General features: G+C 55.5%; 1 protein-coding gene across 4 annotated transcripts; it reads left to right on the top strand.

Annotated features, from left to right (window-relative positions):
- The first annotated feature begins 1,307 nt into the window (after window positions 1–1,307).
- CDAN1 (codanin 1) lies at window positions 1,308–13,611 on the top strand. Of its 4 annotated transcripts, none has more exons than XM_055316835.1 (28): window positions 1,308–1,402; window positions 1,635–2,125; window positions 2,336–2,539; window positions 2,734–2,903; window positions 3,034–3,147; window positions 3,230–3,308; window positions 3,712–3,832; window positions 3,991–4,100; window positions 4,550–4,639; window positions 5,291–5,366; window positions 5,837–6,042; window positions 6,353–6,473; window positions 6,610–6,756; window positions 6,857–7,023; window positions 7,309–7,396; window positions 7,642–7,731; window positions 7,910–7,964; window positions 8,182–8,318; window positions 8,401–8,504; window positions 8,929–9,087; window positions 9,459–9,522; window positions 9,713–9,791; window positions 9,949–10,097; window positions 11,218–11,325; window positions 11,456–11,519; window positions 11,675–11,856; window positions 12,075–12,182; window positions 12,822–13,611. In XM_055316835.1, exons 1-28 carry the CDS (start codon window positions 1,313–1,315, stop codon window positions 12,945–12,947), a joined length of 3,699 nt encoding a protein of 1,232 aa, XP_055172810.1. In that variant the 5' UTR covers window positions 1,308–1,312; the 3' UTR covers window positions 12,948–13,611. The 4 variants fall into 4 exon arrangements, 3 of the variants coding, with proteins under 3 accessions (XP_055172810.1, XP_055172809.1, XP_055172811.1); XM_055316834.1 differs by having other exon boundaries at window positions 2,333–2,539; XM_055316836.1 differs by lacking the exon at window positions 12,822–13,611 and having other exon boundaries at window positions 2,333–2,539; window positions 11,953–12,078.
- Window positions 13,612–14,406: the final 795 nt, after the last annotated feature.

The following is a 14,406-nucleotide window of genomic DNA, read 5'->3' as shown; positions in this document are numbered from 1 at the left end:
CCAGGATACGAGGAGATTCTTCCCTGTGTAATAAAACTGAAGGTGAAGTAATAAAACTGCAAGTGCTAAGGGAGACCTAAGTGGCTGGGTCCATTAAGCAGGTTAAGCATCAGACTCTTCTTTCCCCCTCTGGTCATAATCTCAGGGTTGTGGGATGGAGCCCCGGGTCCTGGTCCCTGCTGAGTGTGCAGTTGATTGAGATTCTCTCTCTCTGCTCCTCCCCCTAACCCACCCTCTTTTGTGCTTGGGCTCTCTCAGAATCTTCACACACACACACACACACACACACACACACAAAACCAAAAAAAACACCTGCCAAGTGCTAAGAGGAGCTCTTGGGAGGCACTCACATGGGTGCTGCTTCACCCCGCCTGGTGTGGTTCGGCCCGGGCCATCTGTCCTCCTCCGCCTGGTCTCCCCGTCTGGATCTTTCAGTGAGTAGCAACATCCAAAGCGCTGCCTATCTTGTGTCTCCAAACGAGAAATTAGTTAACACAAGAATATGCCTCTTAACATTTCACCTGGAAAGTAGTCGAAATAACCTTGTGTAAGGTAAAGATACAGATAGGCCATCCTGTGTGTTGAGGGCTGAGCTGAAGATGATAAAAATAGTCCCGGCAAGAATTCTTAGACACACGGGCAGCCCCGGTGGCTCCGCGGTTTAGCGCCGCCTTCAGCCCAGGGCCTGATCCTGGGGACCCCGGATCGAGTCCCACATCGGGCTCCCTGCATGGAGCCTGCTCCTCCCTCTGCCTGTGTCTCTGCCTCTCTCTCTCTCTCTCTCACTCTGTGTCTCATGAATAAATAAACCTTAAAAAAATTCTTAGACACAAATGGTGGATCAGTTGACAATGGCTGCTGGAAAACCGGTGGGTGCCCATAGGCCAGGGGATGGAAAACAACCTTCGGGCAAGACAAGGTCAATTGAAATTAGGCTAATTTTATCCTAACTTCTTTAGGGTGGTGATGGCTGAATCTAGAAAACAAACTCTGGAAAGACTGTGCTTATCACAGTAGATAAGACAGGTGTCTCTCTCCGGAGAACTGCTCCCCCGGCCCGGCCCTCGGTCTCGCCAGTCGTGTCCTTGAGTCCCTCCCCTCCTCCCCCCAGCAGCGGCCTTGACCCAAGGCCAGAGCTGGACCCCGGGCCAGGGAAGCCCCGGCCGCGCCCCGCCCCGCCCCCGCCCCGCCCCTTCGCCCCGCCCCTTCGTCCCGCGGCCCAACGGTCGCTCCTCCGCGCCCGCCCCGCCCCTCCCGGGCCGCCCGTGGCGCGCCGGCGCCTGCGCAATCGCCTTCAAGCGCCCAGACCGGGATGGCGGCCGTTTTGGAGTCGCTGCTGCGGGAGGAGGTGTCGGTCGCAGCCGCCGTGCGGTGGATCGCGCGCAGCGCCCAGAGTTCGGAGGTAACAGCGCTCGCACGGCCCCAGGCCTGCCCGAATCTGCTCCCCGCGGGCGGTCCCAGCCCTCCGGCCCCTCTCCCCTCAGGTGCCTGCCTGGCTGTCAGCCCGGGCCGAGTGCGCCCCAAGTAGGGGCCGCTGCCCGGGCCGCCCGCCTCAGCGCGCCCCCGGCCCCCGGCCCCCTGCCCCCGCGGCTCGTGGCGCGGGGCTGCCAGCTGACTCGCCGCTTCTCCCTCAGGATGACCCCGCGGAGGCGGCCGCGCTGAGCTCCCTCCGGCCCCTGCGGAAGGAATTCGTGCCGTTCCTGCTGAACTTCCTGAGGGAGCAGAGCAGCCGCGTCCTCCCGCAGGGCCCCCCCACCCCCGCCAAGGCCCCGGGCTCCTCGGCGGCTCTGCCAGGGAGGCCGGGGGGCCCGTCGCGGGGCGGCCGCGGGGCGCGCAGCCAGCTCTTCCCGCCGACTGAGCCTTCGAGCGCCGCGGCCGCCGAGGCCCCGTCCGCCCGCCGCGGGGGCAGGAGGCGGGGCCCGGCGCCGGGCCGCGAGCGTGGGGGCCGCGGCCCCGGGGGCCTGGAGGAGGGGGTCGGCGGAGAGAGTCCGCCCTGGGCCGCGGGCCGCAGGCCCAGGAGCTCAGGCAGCCCCGGCAGCCCCGGGCGCGCGCGCTCGGACCCGCCGAACCTCAGCAACCTGGAGGAGTTCCCTCCCGTGGGCTCGCTTCCCGCCGGCCCTGCAGGGTGAGAAGCCGGCCTCAGCGCGAGCGGGCGGCACGAGGGCAGGGCAGGGCGGTGCTGGGGGAGCCAGTTGAGCGTGGGAATGGCCAGGGTTGGCGGCGAGATGACCACGCTAGCGAGAGGGGAGCCTGGCCAGGGCCCCCGCCGTAGCGGTGGTGGAGGGGGACGCGTTTGAAGATAGGAATTTGAGAAAAACCTGTGGCTACTCAGCAGGACGAAGCCTTCACGTAGGATCAACCCAACTCCGGTGAGCGAAGAGCGGTCACTCTCCAAGCCCAAGACCTGCTTCACCTCACCCCCAATCAGCTGTGTCCCCAGTTCCCAACCCTCAGTCCCGGACACTAGCCCTTGGGGCCATGGCCTTCCCCCAGGGTGCAGAAGTCTGCAAGAGGAGCGGGAGATGCTCAGGAAGGAGCGGTATGACCTTGCCACTCCCCGGTTTGGCAGCTTCCTCCCGCTGGGGGATCTGCAGGGCTTTTCCCTGAGATCGGTTCGCCCCTGGGAGCCCTGGGTCTGGTTCCTGGCTTGTGGATGTCTGCTCTGGAGGAACCGGAGTGTGGCTGTGGAGGGGAAGCCAGGGAAGTGCTCATGACATCTCTCTGTCCCCATAGCTCGAAGCATCTGCAACAGTCACCTACTCCCGCCTGTCCCACCTCAGAATCGGGGTCTCCCCTCCCCAGCCGGACAGGAAACCTCACAGCTGAAGCCGCTGACCCTGCCAGAGTGTCGTCCCGCCAGCGCCTGGAGCTGATAGCCCTCATCTACTCTTCATGCATTGCCGGTAGGTGAGGGCAAAGGGCTGGAGTGGAGATGCTTGCAGAACTGCGGGGTAGGAGGAACGATAAGGCATGCAGAACTGAGCCCTGTTTCCGAATGGTGCCTGACACCCTGGGATTTCTTTTTATGTCCAGAGAACTTGGTACCAAACCTCTTCTTGGAGCTTTTCTTCATCCTTCAACTCCTTACTGCTCGGAGGATGGTGACCGCCAAGGACAGTGACCTCGAACCAACTCCAGGAGCACCAGGTCAGTGGGCAAGCCTTTTTTTGGGAAATGAGGTCTGGAGATAGAACAGTTCTTAACTGACAACTTGGTATTATCCTTCTAGATTCCCTGGAAAGCCCTCTGTTCCAGAGTGTCCATGATTGTGTCTTCTTTGCTGTGCAGGTTTTGGAGCATCAATTTCAGTGAGTTTCCCCAGCTGAAGCATTTAAGCCTTATTCCCATTGCCCACTCACTGCTCTGGCCCCTTGGGGTTAGTGCTTGTGTTTCACACAGGCTCGGGGACCCTGGGCCTCTTCCTGTATGTAGCCTCTAATTTTGTGTCAAGGCCATGAACTTAACTCTGTAGAGAATCAAATTGCCCCCTGTGGTCTTGGCATCTGCCCTATGGGCTTATGTCTAATGTTTCCCTGCTCTAGTTGGTCTCTTTCCTCCCCGCTGGCCTCCAGCATCTTACATGCTCAGCCCATGGCTTAGCCTTACATACCTGTTCCATGCTCCAGATAATGTGTTCTATGGTGTGCAGGTGCCCGCTTCCTATATGTCCCAGTCTTAGTCCTATGTGCCTTCATCCCTGTATCCCTGTAGGGTTCTCTCCTACCTGGACAAGGGGACCTTGAAGCTGTTGGCTGAGAACGAGCGGCTGCTGTGCTTCTCACCAGCTCTGCAGGGCCGCCTCAAGGCTGCCTATGAGGGCAGTGTTGCCAAGGTAGGGACCTCATCTATCCTGGACCTGGCCTTTCCCAGCCTCATAATCCAGGCAGCCCCAGGGCATGCCACTCCAGTGTCACTGGGCTACGCGGGGGTGAAGTTTTCTGAGTATGACCTGTGAGGGTTTCCATCCCTAATGTCACTGCCATATTTTAGGTCTCTCTGACGATGCCACCCTCTGCTCAAGCTGTCTCCTTTCAGCCAGAAACAGACAATCGTGCCAACTTCTCCAGTGACCGAGCCTTTCATACTTTTAAAAAACAGAGGTGATAAGAAAAGGGAACTTTTGGGCGGTAACGAGGTGGCATTTTCTCTGGGATAGGCAGCTTATGTTTTCATAGAAACTAGGAGCTTGGCACTAACAGGTGGTAGTTTAGCACCACTGGGCCCTTCCTACCAACCATCATAATGGTCACATATCTTCATTCTGTTTCCTGCTTGTGGACTTGAATCTCGACCTTAGCAGCCTTCTCACAGGTGTATAACTTTAGTCAAACAAGAGAGAACTGGATTTTTCTGTGCACAGGAGTATGTGAAGCATGTGGTGTGCTGCTCCTGGCTCTGCAGGGTCATCTTCACGTAGAGGACTTTGGAGAGGATAAGGAATGGGGCTGGGATAGCCCTGTTCTCCATTCCTCTGAGCTAGTGAGGGCATTCCTGGGAGTAAGTGAGGTCAGCTGTGCCTCGGTTGATCAGGCGTACTTGTGTCTGTCAGGGACGTGTTTTTTGAGGTGCTTCGAGAGTGGGAAGATCGGCACGAGGAGCCTGGCTGGGATTTTGAGAAGGGCTTGGGCAGCAGGATCAGGTAAGTGCTCCCGAACTGGTCACCTCATCTCTCTTGCTTCTGGCGGTGAGCAGCTTAGTGGTGCTCGGGTAGCTAATTGGAGGAGGGCTCTTCCCCTACTTCCAGCCCACAGATGGTACCTTTTCTGCTCTTGAATCTAGTTATTGGCAACTTTGCCCCTACTCAAAAGGGACTTGTTTGGCCAGCTCCTTGCACTCAGACCTTAGATAAGTGCAAAGCCCTTTTTCCAGATTGCTGGAGTTCCAGATTACTTGGCCCAAGTCACTGGTTAGACCCCTTCCAACCTCCCATTTTTCTCCATCATCTAGTTCAGTAGTTCTGATAACTTGGCGTAGCTAGATGAGATGCAGAGAGAATATCCTCCATCCAGTGATCTACCTCCTACGTGGGTCATGAAACTCCCTGGAGCCCCATGTAGACTAAAGATTAGAGGGGTGGTATTATTTCTTGTCAGGTTAAGTGTATCTTGAGGGATCTTGGTGCTGAAGAAGGTGTCTTAACTGTTCCTATGTCATTGTGCTGGCCAGTTTGGGCTGAGGTCTGCCCAAGCCCCTAGTAAAGGACTAAGAGGCCCAAGGATTAGCTCTTTCTCTCTGGTTTCTGCCCCCTTCTTCACTCCCTCACATTCTGTTCCTGCCTCTTATACCTCAGAGCCATGATGGGTCAACTCTCTGCAGCCTGCAGCCACAGCCATTTCGTTCGGCTTTTCCAGAAACAACTTCTCCAGGTAATAGCTCCAGCAGGAGATTAATCTACACTGGACAGTAGGTATTAAAGGCAGCCGAATAATGGCTAGTGGGGCAGCCGGGCAGGTCCTGGGCAGGAGTTTGAACAGGAGTTCTGCTCTTGGGGGGTGGCCAGAATGCAGGCAGCCAGAGCCCTCTGTCACGTGCTCTGTGCCCACTGCCTCCCTAGGCCTCCCCACACACCCTGCACGCGCTGCCTTCCTTGCCCTTGAGTAGAGAGAGCACTGGTGTAGGACTCAGGCCTGATTTCAGATCCTAGCTCTGGTGACCCTAGGCATATGTTTAACCTTGCAGTTTTAGCTGCTTCACCTGTAAAACGGTATAATCCTTACCTTGAAAAACAGACCTGTGGCACCCGATACAGGGTTGGCATTCCATAAATGTTCATCTAGTCCTTCTTTCTAGAAAAACTTACTGGCTTTTTATTTGTCTCCTCTTTCTGCTGCCCCAGATGTGTCAGAGTCCCGGTGGCACTGGGGGCACTGTCTTGGGTGAGGCTCCAGATGTGTTAAATATGCTTGGAGCTGACAAGCTGGGGCGGTTGCGGCGCCTACAGGAAAGGCTTGTGGCCCCTCAGAGCAGTGGGGGACCCTGCCCACCCCCCACCTTCCCAGGCTGTCAGGGTTTCTTCAGGGACTTCATCCTGAGCGCCAGCAGGTAAAGGTCCCATGTGTCTTGCAGGGAGTGGGGCTGGGGCCAGGAGAGTTTTGTCTTTCCAAAAGGGCAGCAGTTCTCTCCTTGCCTGGAATATAACAGGGTGGGACTGGGAGATGGTCGGGCTCCTTCCAGCTCATACTTCCTACCTCCGTTCCCCTTCTCATTTTTTTACCCCCGTAGGTACCTCATTGCTCCTTGGCCCTCCCACTGTGCTTTTCCGTTTGCAGCACCTCTTCTCTACTCTGGTTCTTTCTACGCCTCTGCCAATATCTTTTTTTCTTTTTTTTTTTTTTTTTCCTCCCCTTCCTAGCTTCCAGTTTAATCAGCATCTCATGGACAGTCTGAGTTTAAAGATCCGGGAGCTCAACAGCCTTGCCCTGCCCCAGCCTGAGCCCAGCGATGAAGATGGGGAATCAGACGTGGACTGGCAGGTTAGAAGGCAGGGTGAGGCAGAGTACGGGGTTCTGACCTAGGAGGGAAGTGCTATTTCCAAGAAGTTTGTAACAGATTCAGAATTACTCTAGAAGCCCTACACTTAGGACTTTTTACTTTCCTGATCCTTTGCAGGGTGAACGGAGGCAATTTGCTGTGGTGCTGCTCAGCCTGAGGCTTCTGGCCAAGTTCTTGGGCTTTGTGGCTTTCCTGCCATACCGGGGGCCCGAGCCGCCCCCCACCCGTGAGCTCCAGGACTCCATTCTGGCCCTAAGGAGCCAGGTGAATGGGGGCTCTGGTAAGGAGGGCTGGGAGGGGCCCCAGAGTTGGAGGGCATGCCCCGACCCCAGCCTGGCCCCCTGACCAAGCCCTGCCCTGCCAGGTGCCCCCGGCCCTAGACGTGCGGGCTCTGCTGCAGCAGGGGCTGCGGGCCCGCCGAGCCGTGCTCACCGTGCCCTGGCTGGTGGAGTTCCTTTCCCTCGCTGACCACATCGTGCCCCTGCTGGACTACTACCGCAGCATATTCGTGGTCCTGCTCCACCTACACCGGTGAGCACGCACAGGGCGGGGCTGGCACCCAGGGCCCGGGAGAGCGCTGCTGCCAGTGAAGACAGTCCAGGGGCCTTTGCTTCCTATGCAATCCCATAGCCGTGCCCGAACCCTGGGGAGACGCACAACTGGGCCCACGGCAGACGCGAGGAGTTTCTTGCACCTTAGCCCTGCTTGCCTGCCCGACGTCCATCCCCTTTCGGTCTGCTTTGGAGACTTACCTTCTCAGTGATAGCTTTCTTTTACTTCATTCCATATCTTTCTTTGCACAAATTTACTTTTCAGGAGTTTGGTCTTGTCAAAGGAAAGTGAAGGGGAGATGTGTTTCCTGAACAAATTGCTGCTGCTTGCTGTCCTGGGCTGGCTTTTCCAGGTTGGTAGAGTGAGAGAAGATCTAGACTAGGGAAGGGAGGCAGCCACTGTGGCTGGAAGTGGGGAGTAAGAAGTAAGAGAATGAGTCTGAATGCGGTCAGGGCCAGAAGATGGAGGTTCAGAGGGGGGTATGGGGCTCACCATGGTTTTGGAGGGAGGTTGCTTTACACCTGGAACCACAAGGTATGTGTGTATTGAATCTCTGTAGTGCTGACTGGAGTTTACACTGCCCTGATCTTTTGTCAGATTCCCACAGTCCCTGAGGACCTGTTCTTTCTGGAAGAAGGTCAGTTGGATGCCTTTGAGGTGGATACAGTACCTTCAGAGCATGGGTTGGTAAGTGTTGGGGCCTGGCCAGAGCCCTGGGAGTGGCAGGAATAAAGAAGGCAGACAGTCTGGGAGTTCTAGAGAATGAACTCTCAAGTAACCCGCTTCCTGGACTGTCCCATTTCTGGCACAGTGGGAAGGAAGAGAGAAGCCTGCCTGCCTAACTCTGCTCTGTTCTTTCCGCCAGGATGGCATGCCTGTGGTGGACCAGCACCTGCTCTATACCTGCTGCCCCTACATTGGTGAGGATGCTGATCCTCCCCCACTCCAGGTCCTTGACCCTTGGCCTGACCCTCTAGGAGTACCCCACAGCATCCCATGGGCCTAGTACCCTCATATGTTGTTCTCAGGCCTTCCCCGGGTGCCTCAGCCTCTTTACTCCACAGTTACTTCAAGTCCAAGATGCCTGGGAGGGTACGGGTGGCTCTAGAACCAAGCATTTGGGCTTCCTTGATGCAGGAGAGCTCCGGAAACTGCTCGCATCATGGGTGTCAGGCAGCAGTGGGCGGAGTGGGGGCTTTGTGAGGAAGATCACTCCCACCACCACCACCACTGGCCTTGGAGCCCAGCCTCCCCACACCACCCAGGGGCTGCAGGTAAGGGGCCTGCGAGAGGCAGGGGGTGCCCGATGGGGAATAGAAAGGAAACTCTTCATGCCCTGTTCTCACCTCTCTACAGGCACAGCTGGCCCAAGCCTTTTTCCACAACCAGCCGCCTTCCCTGCGCAGGACTGTGGAGTTTGTGGCAGAGAGAATCGGTTCCAACTGTGTCAAACATATTAAGTGAGCGCAGGTTGAGAGGATTGGGAAGGCAGACATGGAGGGTGCCAGGCTCATTCCCTTACATTTTCCCCCTTTTATTTTTAAAGATTTTATTTATTCATGAGAGACACACACAGAGAGAGAGAGAGAGAGACAGGCAGAGACACAGGCACAGGGAGAAGCAGACTCCATGCAGGGAGCCTGACTTGGGACTGGATCCTGGGTCCTAAACTGCTGAGCCACCCGGGCTGCCCCATTTTCCCCTTTTTAAATCTTAACTTCATGTTGCCAATCTGAGGGAAGTTAGCCTGAGGGGAAGGATGTGGCAGGGAGGCTAAAATTGCTAACGGCTTTTGAAGTTAGTTCTGAGATTTCCTTGAATTTGCAGTCCCTTTCTGATTCAGTCCCTCAGCCACATCGAAGCCTTTCTCCATCCCTGCTGCAGGGCCACACTGGTGGCAGATCTGGTGCACCAGGCCGAGTCGCTTCTTCAAGAGCAACTGGTGATGCAGGGACAGGATGGGGGAGATCCAGCCCAGCTGTTGGAGATCTTGTGTTCCCAGCTGTGCCCCCACGGGGCCCAGGCATTGACCCGGGGGCGGGAGTAAGAGATGCTGGTCTACTTGGACCCTTGTGTCTCCCCACCCCCCCCCACAACCACTCAGCTTTTCTTTTTCTGGCTTTCTCACATTTCTCTCCTTTATTCCATGTCCTCTCCAACCCCCATTTCTCTGTTTTGCTTCCTCTGTATCTTGGGCTTTAGAACCCAAAGTCCAAAGCTGAATTTGGAAGAGTCGGGGGTTGGGTGTCCTATCCCGAGTCAGGGACCAGGGCTGGGCCCCGGGTTGACAGTGCTTCTCTTCCCCACCCCCAAGCAGAGCCCTCCTGGTTCAGGTGATGTGTGCACTTGGTCCTTCCTTCTGTGAGCCTGGCTGAATTCTCTAGCCATCACTCACCATCTCTGTTTCCTTTCAGGTTCTGTCAGAAGAAGGGCCCTGGAGCCGTACGCGCACTGCTTCCCGAGGAGACCCCAGCAGCTGTAAGTAGGGAGGAGGCCTAGAGCTAGCCGGCTAGTGTCCAGTGGTGGGAGAGGTGCACCACATGGCGTGCGCGTGTGCAGCTGCTGGTGGTGGGTGGACCAGTTGGGGGTGGTCCTGGCCTTGGGAGAGCCTTGGATGTTCCTGTGGTCCCCAAGCCTCCCCTGACACTGCAGTTCTTCTGGGCCACAGGTTCTCAGCAGCGCAGAGAACATTGCTGTGGGGCTTGCAACAGAGAAAGCCTGTGCTTGGTTGTCAGCCAACATCACAGGTAAGGTCCGGGCCAGGGGAGGGCTGGCCAAGTTCTTCAAAAGTGGACTGACACAGTTCAAGGCCTTTGGGGGAGATGGACGCGAGCCAGCAGGAAACAGTGACAGAAATGGCTTGGCGTTGGCATGACTCCTTTTCTGTTCTCCCTTTACCTGCAGCACTGATCAGGAGAGAGGTGAAGGCGGCAGTGAGTCGCACACTTCGAGCCCAGGGTCCTGAACCAGCTGCCCGGGGGGAGCGGAGGGGCTGCTCCCGAGCCTGTGAGCACCACGCTCCCCTCCCCTCCCACCTCATCTCCGAGATCAAAGTACACAGCTCCCCTCCTCCCTGCGCCCCTCCCCTCTCCCCGCTCTTTTCCTGGTCTCCCTCCTTCCTCGCGTCCGCTGCCTTGTCTCGTGTAGCCGCTTTCTGTGTTGTGCAGCTAGTCTGGTGTCCTTCGTGACTGAATGGGGTTCCGTAGGGCAGAGGTGAACTGGTTGGTTTTCCTATTTGCTCTTCTCGGACTTCCGGTACCTGATCACCCAAAAGGGGAAAAGGGCAGATGGGAAAGTTTGGGAGGGGCTACACATTACACAGTTGACGGGAGCTTGGTCATGGTGGCTGTCTGGTGTGGTAGGAAAGTTGGGGTGTCAGCTGCCGTTGGGAATCAGATTTCAGGAATGTTTTCCTCTGTGGGAGGTGATGCTTATATTTTAGTTACAGGCGAGAATAATAAACTACCATTACTCTTGATCTGGAAAATTTAGGGTCAGCAAACAGCCCATGGGCCAAATCCAGCTTTACTGGAACACAGGCCCCCTTCTTCCTTTATGAGCGGTCTTGGGCTGTCTTTTGTGCTATGGCAGCAGAACGGAGTAGTTGGGGCAGAGACGTCATGGCCTGCAAGGCCTCAGCTATTTGTGGGGCTAAATATTAGGACTGGGGCTAAGAATGACTAAAAAGATGGAGAGTACCCAAGAGGGAGAAGAAAGAAAAGGCCAAGTGGCCATTAGCTCCTGGTTTTCTCTGCTGAAACCAGATTCCGGAGAAGATGAACAGAGAAGCACGAAGAGAGAAAATCCACCGTGTGTATAGCAGGCTGGTTCCTCTAAATGCTTTCCCCTGAAGGCACTCTCAGAAGTGGCTAGGTTCGGCTTTGTCCCAAGACAAGTGACATCTTGCACTCTCAGGCAGAATGTCATTCCTCAGCTGACCTGCTCCACCTGTTCCTCTGTTGTCCACTTGGTTGCTTCTCCCAGCTGTGTGGTCCCGCCTGAGCCCCAGGTCTAAGGCACCTTGGCCCAGCCACTTCATCCAGAGGCCCTGTCTTCCTGTGCCTTCTGCCTCTTTCCACTGGCTGATCCCTGCCCTGGGCCACGCCCTCTGTGGCCTCCCAAATGCCAGCCAGGTCCGAAGTCTCACTATGCTTCTACCCCTACCATCCCCAGGATGTGCTATCTTTGGCCGTGGGGCCCCGGGACCCTGAGGAGGGCATCTCTCTGGACCATCTGGAGCAGCTCCTGGGCCAGCTGGGCCAGATGCTGCAGTGTCGCCAGGTGAGATGCGGCAGGATGCTCTGCTGTGCGGCCTCAGCTGGGGGCCTACTCACCAGTGCCTCATTGGCTCAGGGCTGCTGCTGCCAAGGATGGCACTAACGCCCAGGGTCTCCCTGCCTCTTCCCCACAGTTCCTGTGCCCACCAGCTGAGCAGCATCTGGCCAAGTGCTCTGTGGACTTAGCATCCTTCCTTGGTATGGCTCCTTCTCATTACATCACTCTGGCCGGATGCCCTACATCTCTGGGCTGGGTACAAGCATGATTAGAAACACAGAGCTTGGTTCTCCTCCCAGGGGCTAGATCAATGACCCTCCTTCCAGCTCTTAAAGCCTGGCTTCTTTTCCCATAGTTGCAGACCAAATCCCTGTCCTCGGGCCCCCGGCGCCACGCGGGCTAGAGAGAGGGCAGGCGCGGAGGCTCCTGCACCTGCTGCTCTCCCTGTGGAAGGATGGCTTTCAGGTGCCAGTTCCACTGCAGCTGCTGCTGAGCCCAAGGAATGTGGGGCTTCTGGCAGACACCCGGCCACGGGAGGTGAGCCAGGGCCCCACTGCAGTCCTGTTCTCATACCTAAACACCCTCATCCCCCTTGCTGTGTGCGGGCTCCCTTAATTCTCCCTTTCCTGGCAGCTCATCTTCAGCGACACACCTGCATGGGCTCCAGCTGTCCTCCACAGCACTTTTCTGTCCTTTGGCTCAGTTGGGGTCACTGTGTAGTCCCAGACCCCCGACCTCCTCCCTGTGTGTTGCAGTGGGACCTGCTGCTGTTCTTGCTCCGGGAGCTGGTAGAGAAAGGGCTCATGGGACGGCCAGAGATAGAGGCCTGCCTGGGCAGCCTCCGGGATGCCCAGTGGCCAAAGGTAAGGAGACTTCATCTCCTCAGACCTAGATGGAGAACAGGTGTGATCTCTCTTCTTTTATCCTGAAATAAGGCAAGTGATGGGGCCCAGGCATTCTTAGGAGCTTCCCAAGGCTCAGTGGGTTTTGCCAAGTATCTTCAGGACCGCCCTGAAATAGCAAGGCTGGTCTGGGGTGCCTTTGTCACATCTGAGTGGCTGTTGTAGAAAAAAGAAACTGTCAGTGGAGGAAGAGAAGAGGGAAGGCAGGTAGGCAGTTGGAAGCAGCATGGCACGGTGAGGAGTATTTAAAATCAAAATAACCTAAATTTTAATCTCTGCTGGTACTTAATGTTATTATGATATAGGGCAGAATGATTTCTACCTCTTAGGGTTTGTCAAGGTGAAACATGGTGGTAGTGAAGTCCTCACTACATGGTTGAGTCTCGTGTCAGATTTCTCTCTCCCTGCAGGATCTTGAGCATCCCTGAGTACTAATGGGAAAAGGTGTCACGTTCATTTCAGTGCAGAAGGCAGATGGGACAAAACCAGGTTGTCTCCCTAATGGTTAGCTAGGGCTTGAGATGAAGGATTGACTTTTAGTAGAAAGGATGCACCATCAAGAATTATGAGTCCATGTTGTCGTCTTTCTGCTTGTTCCAGGACTTCTCTGAAGAATTAGCAACACTGTTCAACCTCTTTCTAGCTGAGCCTCCCATGCCAGAACCCCAGCTAAGAGCTTGTGAGCTGGTGCAAACCAACCGAGGAACTGTGCTGGCCCAGAGCTAGAGCTGGGGAGTGGCCGTGCCTTGAGTGACCAGAACCCTGGAATCCCGGCTGATGACGCCTCAGGAGGAGGCCCTGCGCACCCCCTCCGCAGTGCTCACTGCTGACTCTTGCTGAGGTGGGAGTAGCTGAGTCTAGTCGGGCCTCCTGCTCACATGTGAAGGAAGTGTGGCTGCCTCGCATCCCACCGACTGCAGGCTCACCACCCGAGTCCTAGAGGAAGGAGGAGGGTTCACTGGATTCAGGATTATGATGGAACAGCCTAGAGACTCCAGTCCTGGAGCAGAAGAATTGGCATTATTTGGATTATTAAATGACATGTGTGGGCTGACATAGGATTCAACCCCATTTGCTGCTACCCCAGCGTTCCTTAAAACTTTTGTGGTTTAGAAATCATGACAGAGGCCAATGACTTCTGCTTAACGTGTGAGTAAAGTTAAAACATGAATCTTGGGAGTCGACCTTTTCTTACCACCAGGAGCTGGACTGCCTGCCATCTCCTTAAAAATGCACAATACATGAGATGGGGCTGACCTGCCAGAAACCCAGCTTTTACCCTGCACCTTCTCTGCCTTCAGCCCTGTACAGGTACTAACTCAACTGCCCCATCCAGGGGCTAAGCACAGGGCAGAACATTAGAGCTTTTTAAAATAAACTCTTTTCTTTATCAAGGGCTTCCTGTCTAGTTCTTTTCACCTGATTGTTCCCTTTAAGCAGGCACAGTCTCAGGTGGGCATCGACGGGGCAGAGCTGCACTGAGGGCCTGGCCACTTCGCAATGCCTCAATGTTCCAGCAGGTGAGACCTGAGGCCCTATTAACTCCTTGCCAATAGTAGCAACTTCTGTACAACTCACTTCAAGGTTTAGGTTAATATGCAGAGTTTCTACTCTACACCTACTCAGCTGAGCAGACTAGATGACAGCTACTCAGACTAGATGACAGGGCAGCCCTTGCTATGCTTGTTTCGTTAGGGCTGGGCTTGTTTGATTTGGCTCAGAAGTCTGTGTCTCTAAATGATCCAGCCATTGATTTTGACTAAAAAGCACTACCTTGGGTAATATGCATGAAGTTCACTCCTATAAAATTGGTGGTTTTTCTACATTAGCAGTGTATACAGAGAAGTTCAGGCTGTTAGAGGAAGGAGCTGGTACTCAGAAAACCCTCCTGTGTCTTGCAAAACTGCCTGTGCATCCATGGGTATTTCCTGAGGGAAAAGCTCACAGCTGTCAAAGAGGCCAACCCAAGGAAGCGTAAGGTTCTCCAGGCCAAGGGGGCCTGCTGTGTCACCTTAGAAAAGCTGGTGGGAAATCCTTACTGGTGGCCAGCAGCACAGAAAGATCCCTCAATTACCACCTTGTTCAGGCTTCTTCCCTTTCTCCTCCCAGTGTTGCTCCTTTCATAGGTTTTTGCAGCTGAAACTTCCTCCCATAATCTTCATTTTCAAAGACCTTTATCTTTGTC

This window comes from Nyctereutes procyonoides, unplaced genomic scaffold, assembly GCF_905146905.1.
Source record: "Nyctereutes procyonoides isolate TBG_1078 unplaced genomic scaffold, NYPRO_anot_genome, whole genome shotgun sequence".
In the NCBI taxonomy this organism is placed as follows: Eukaryota; Metazoa; Chordata; class Mammalia; order Carnivora; family Canidae; genus Nyctereutes; species Nyctereutes procyonoides.
The sequence above is the reverse complement of the archived record's forward strand: the minus strand, read 5'-3'. Positions and strand labels throughout refer to the sequence as shown.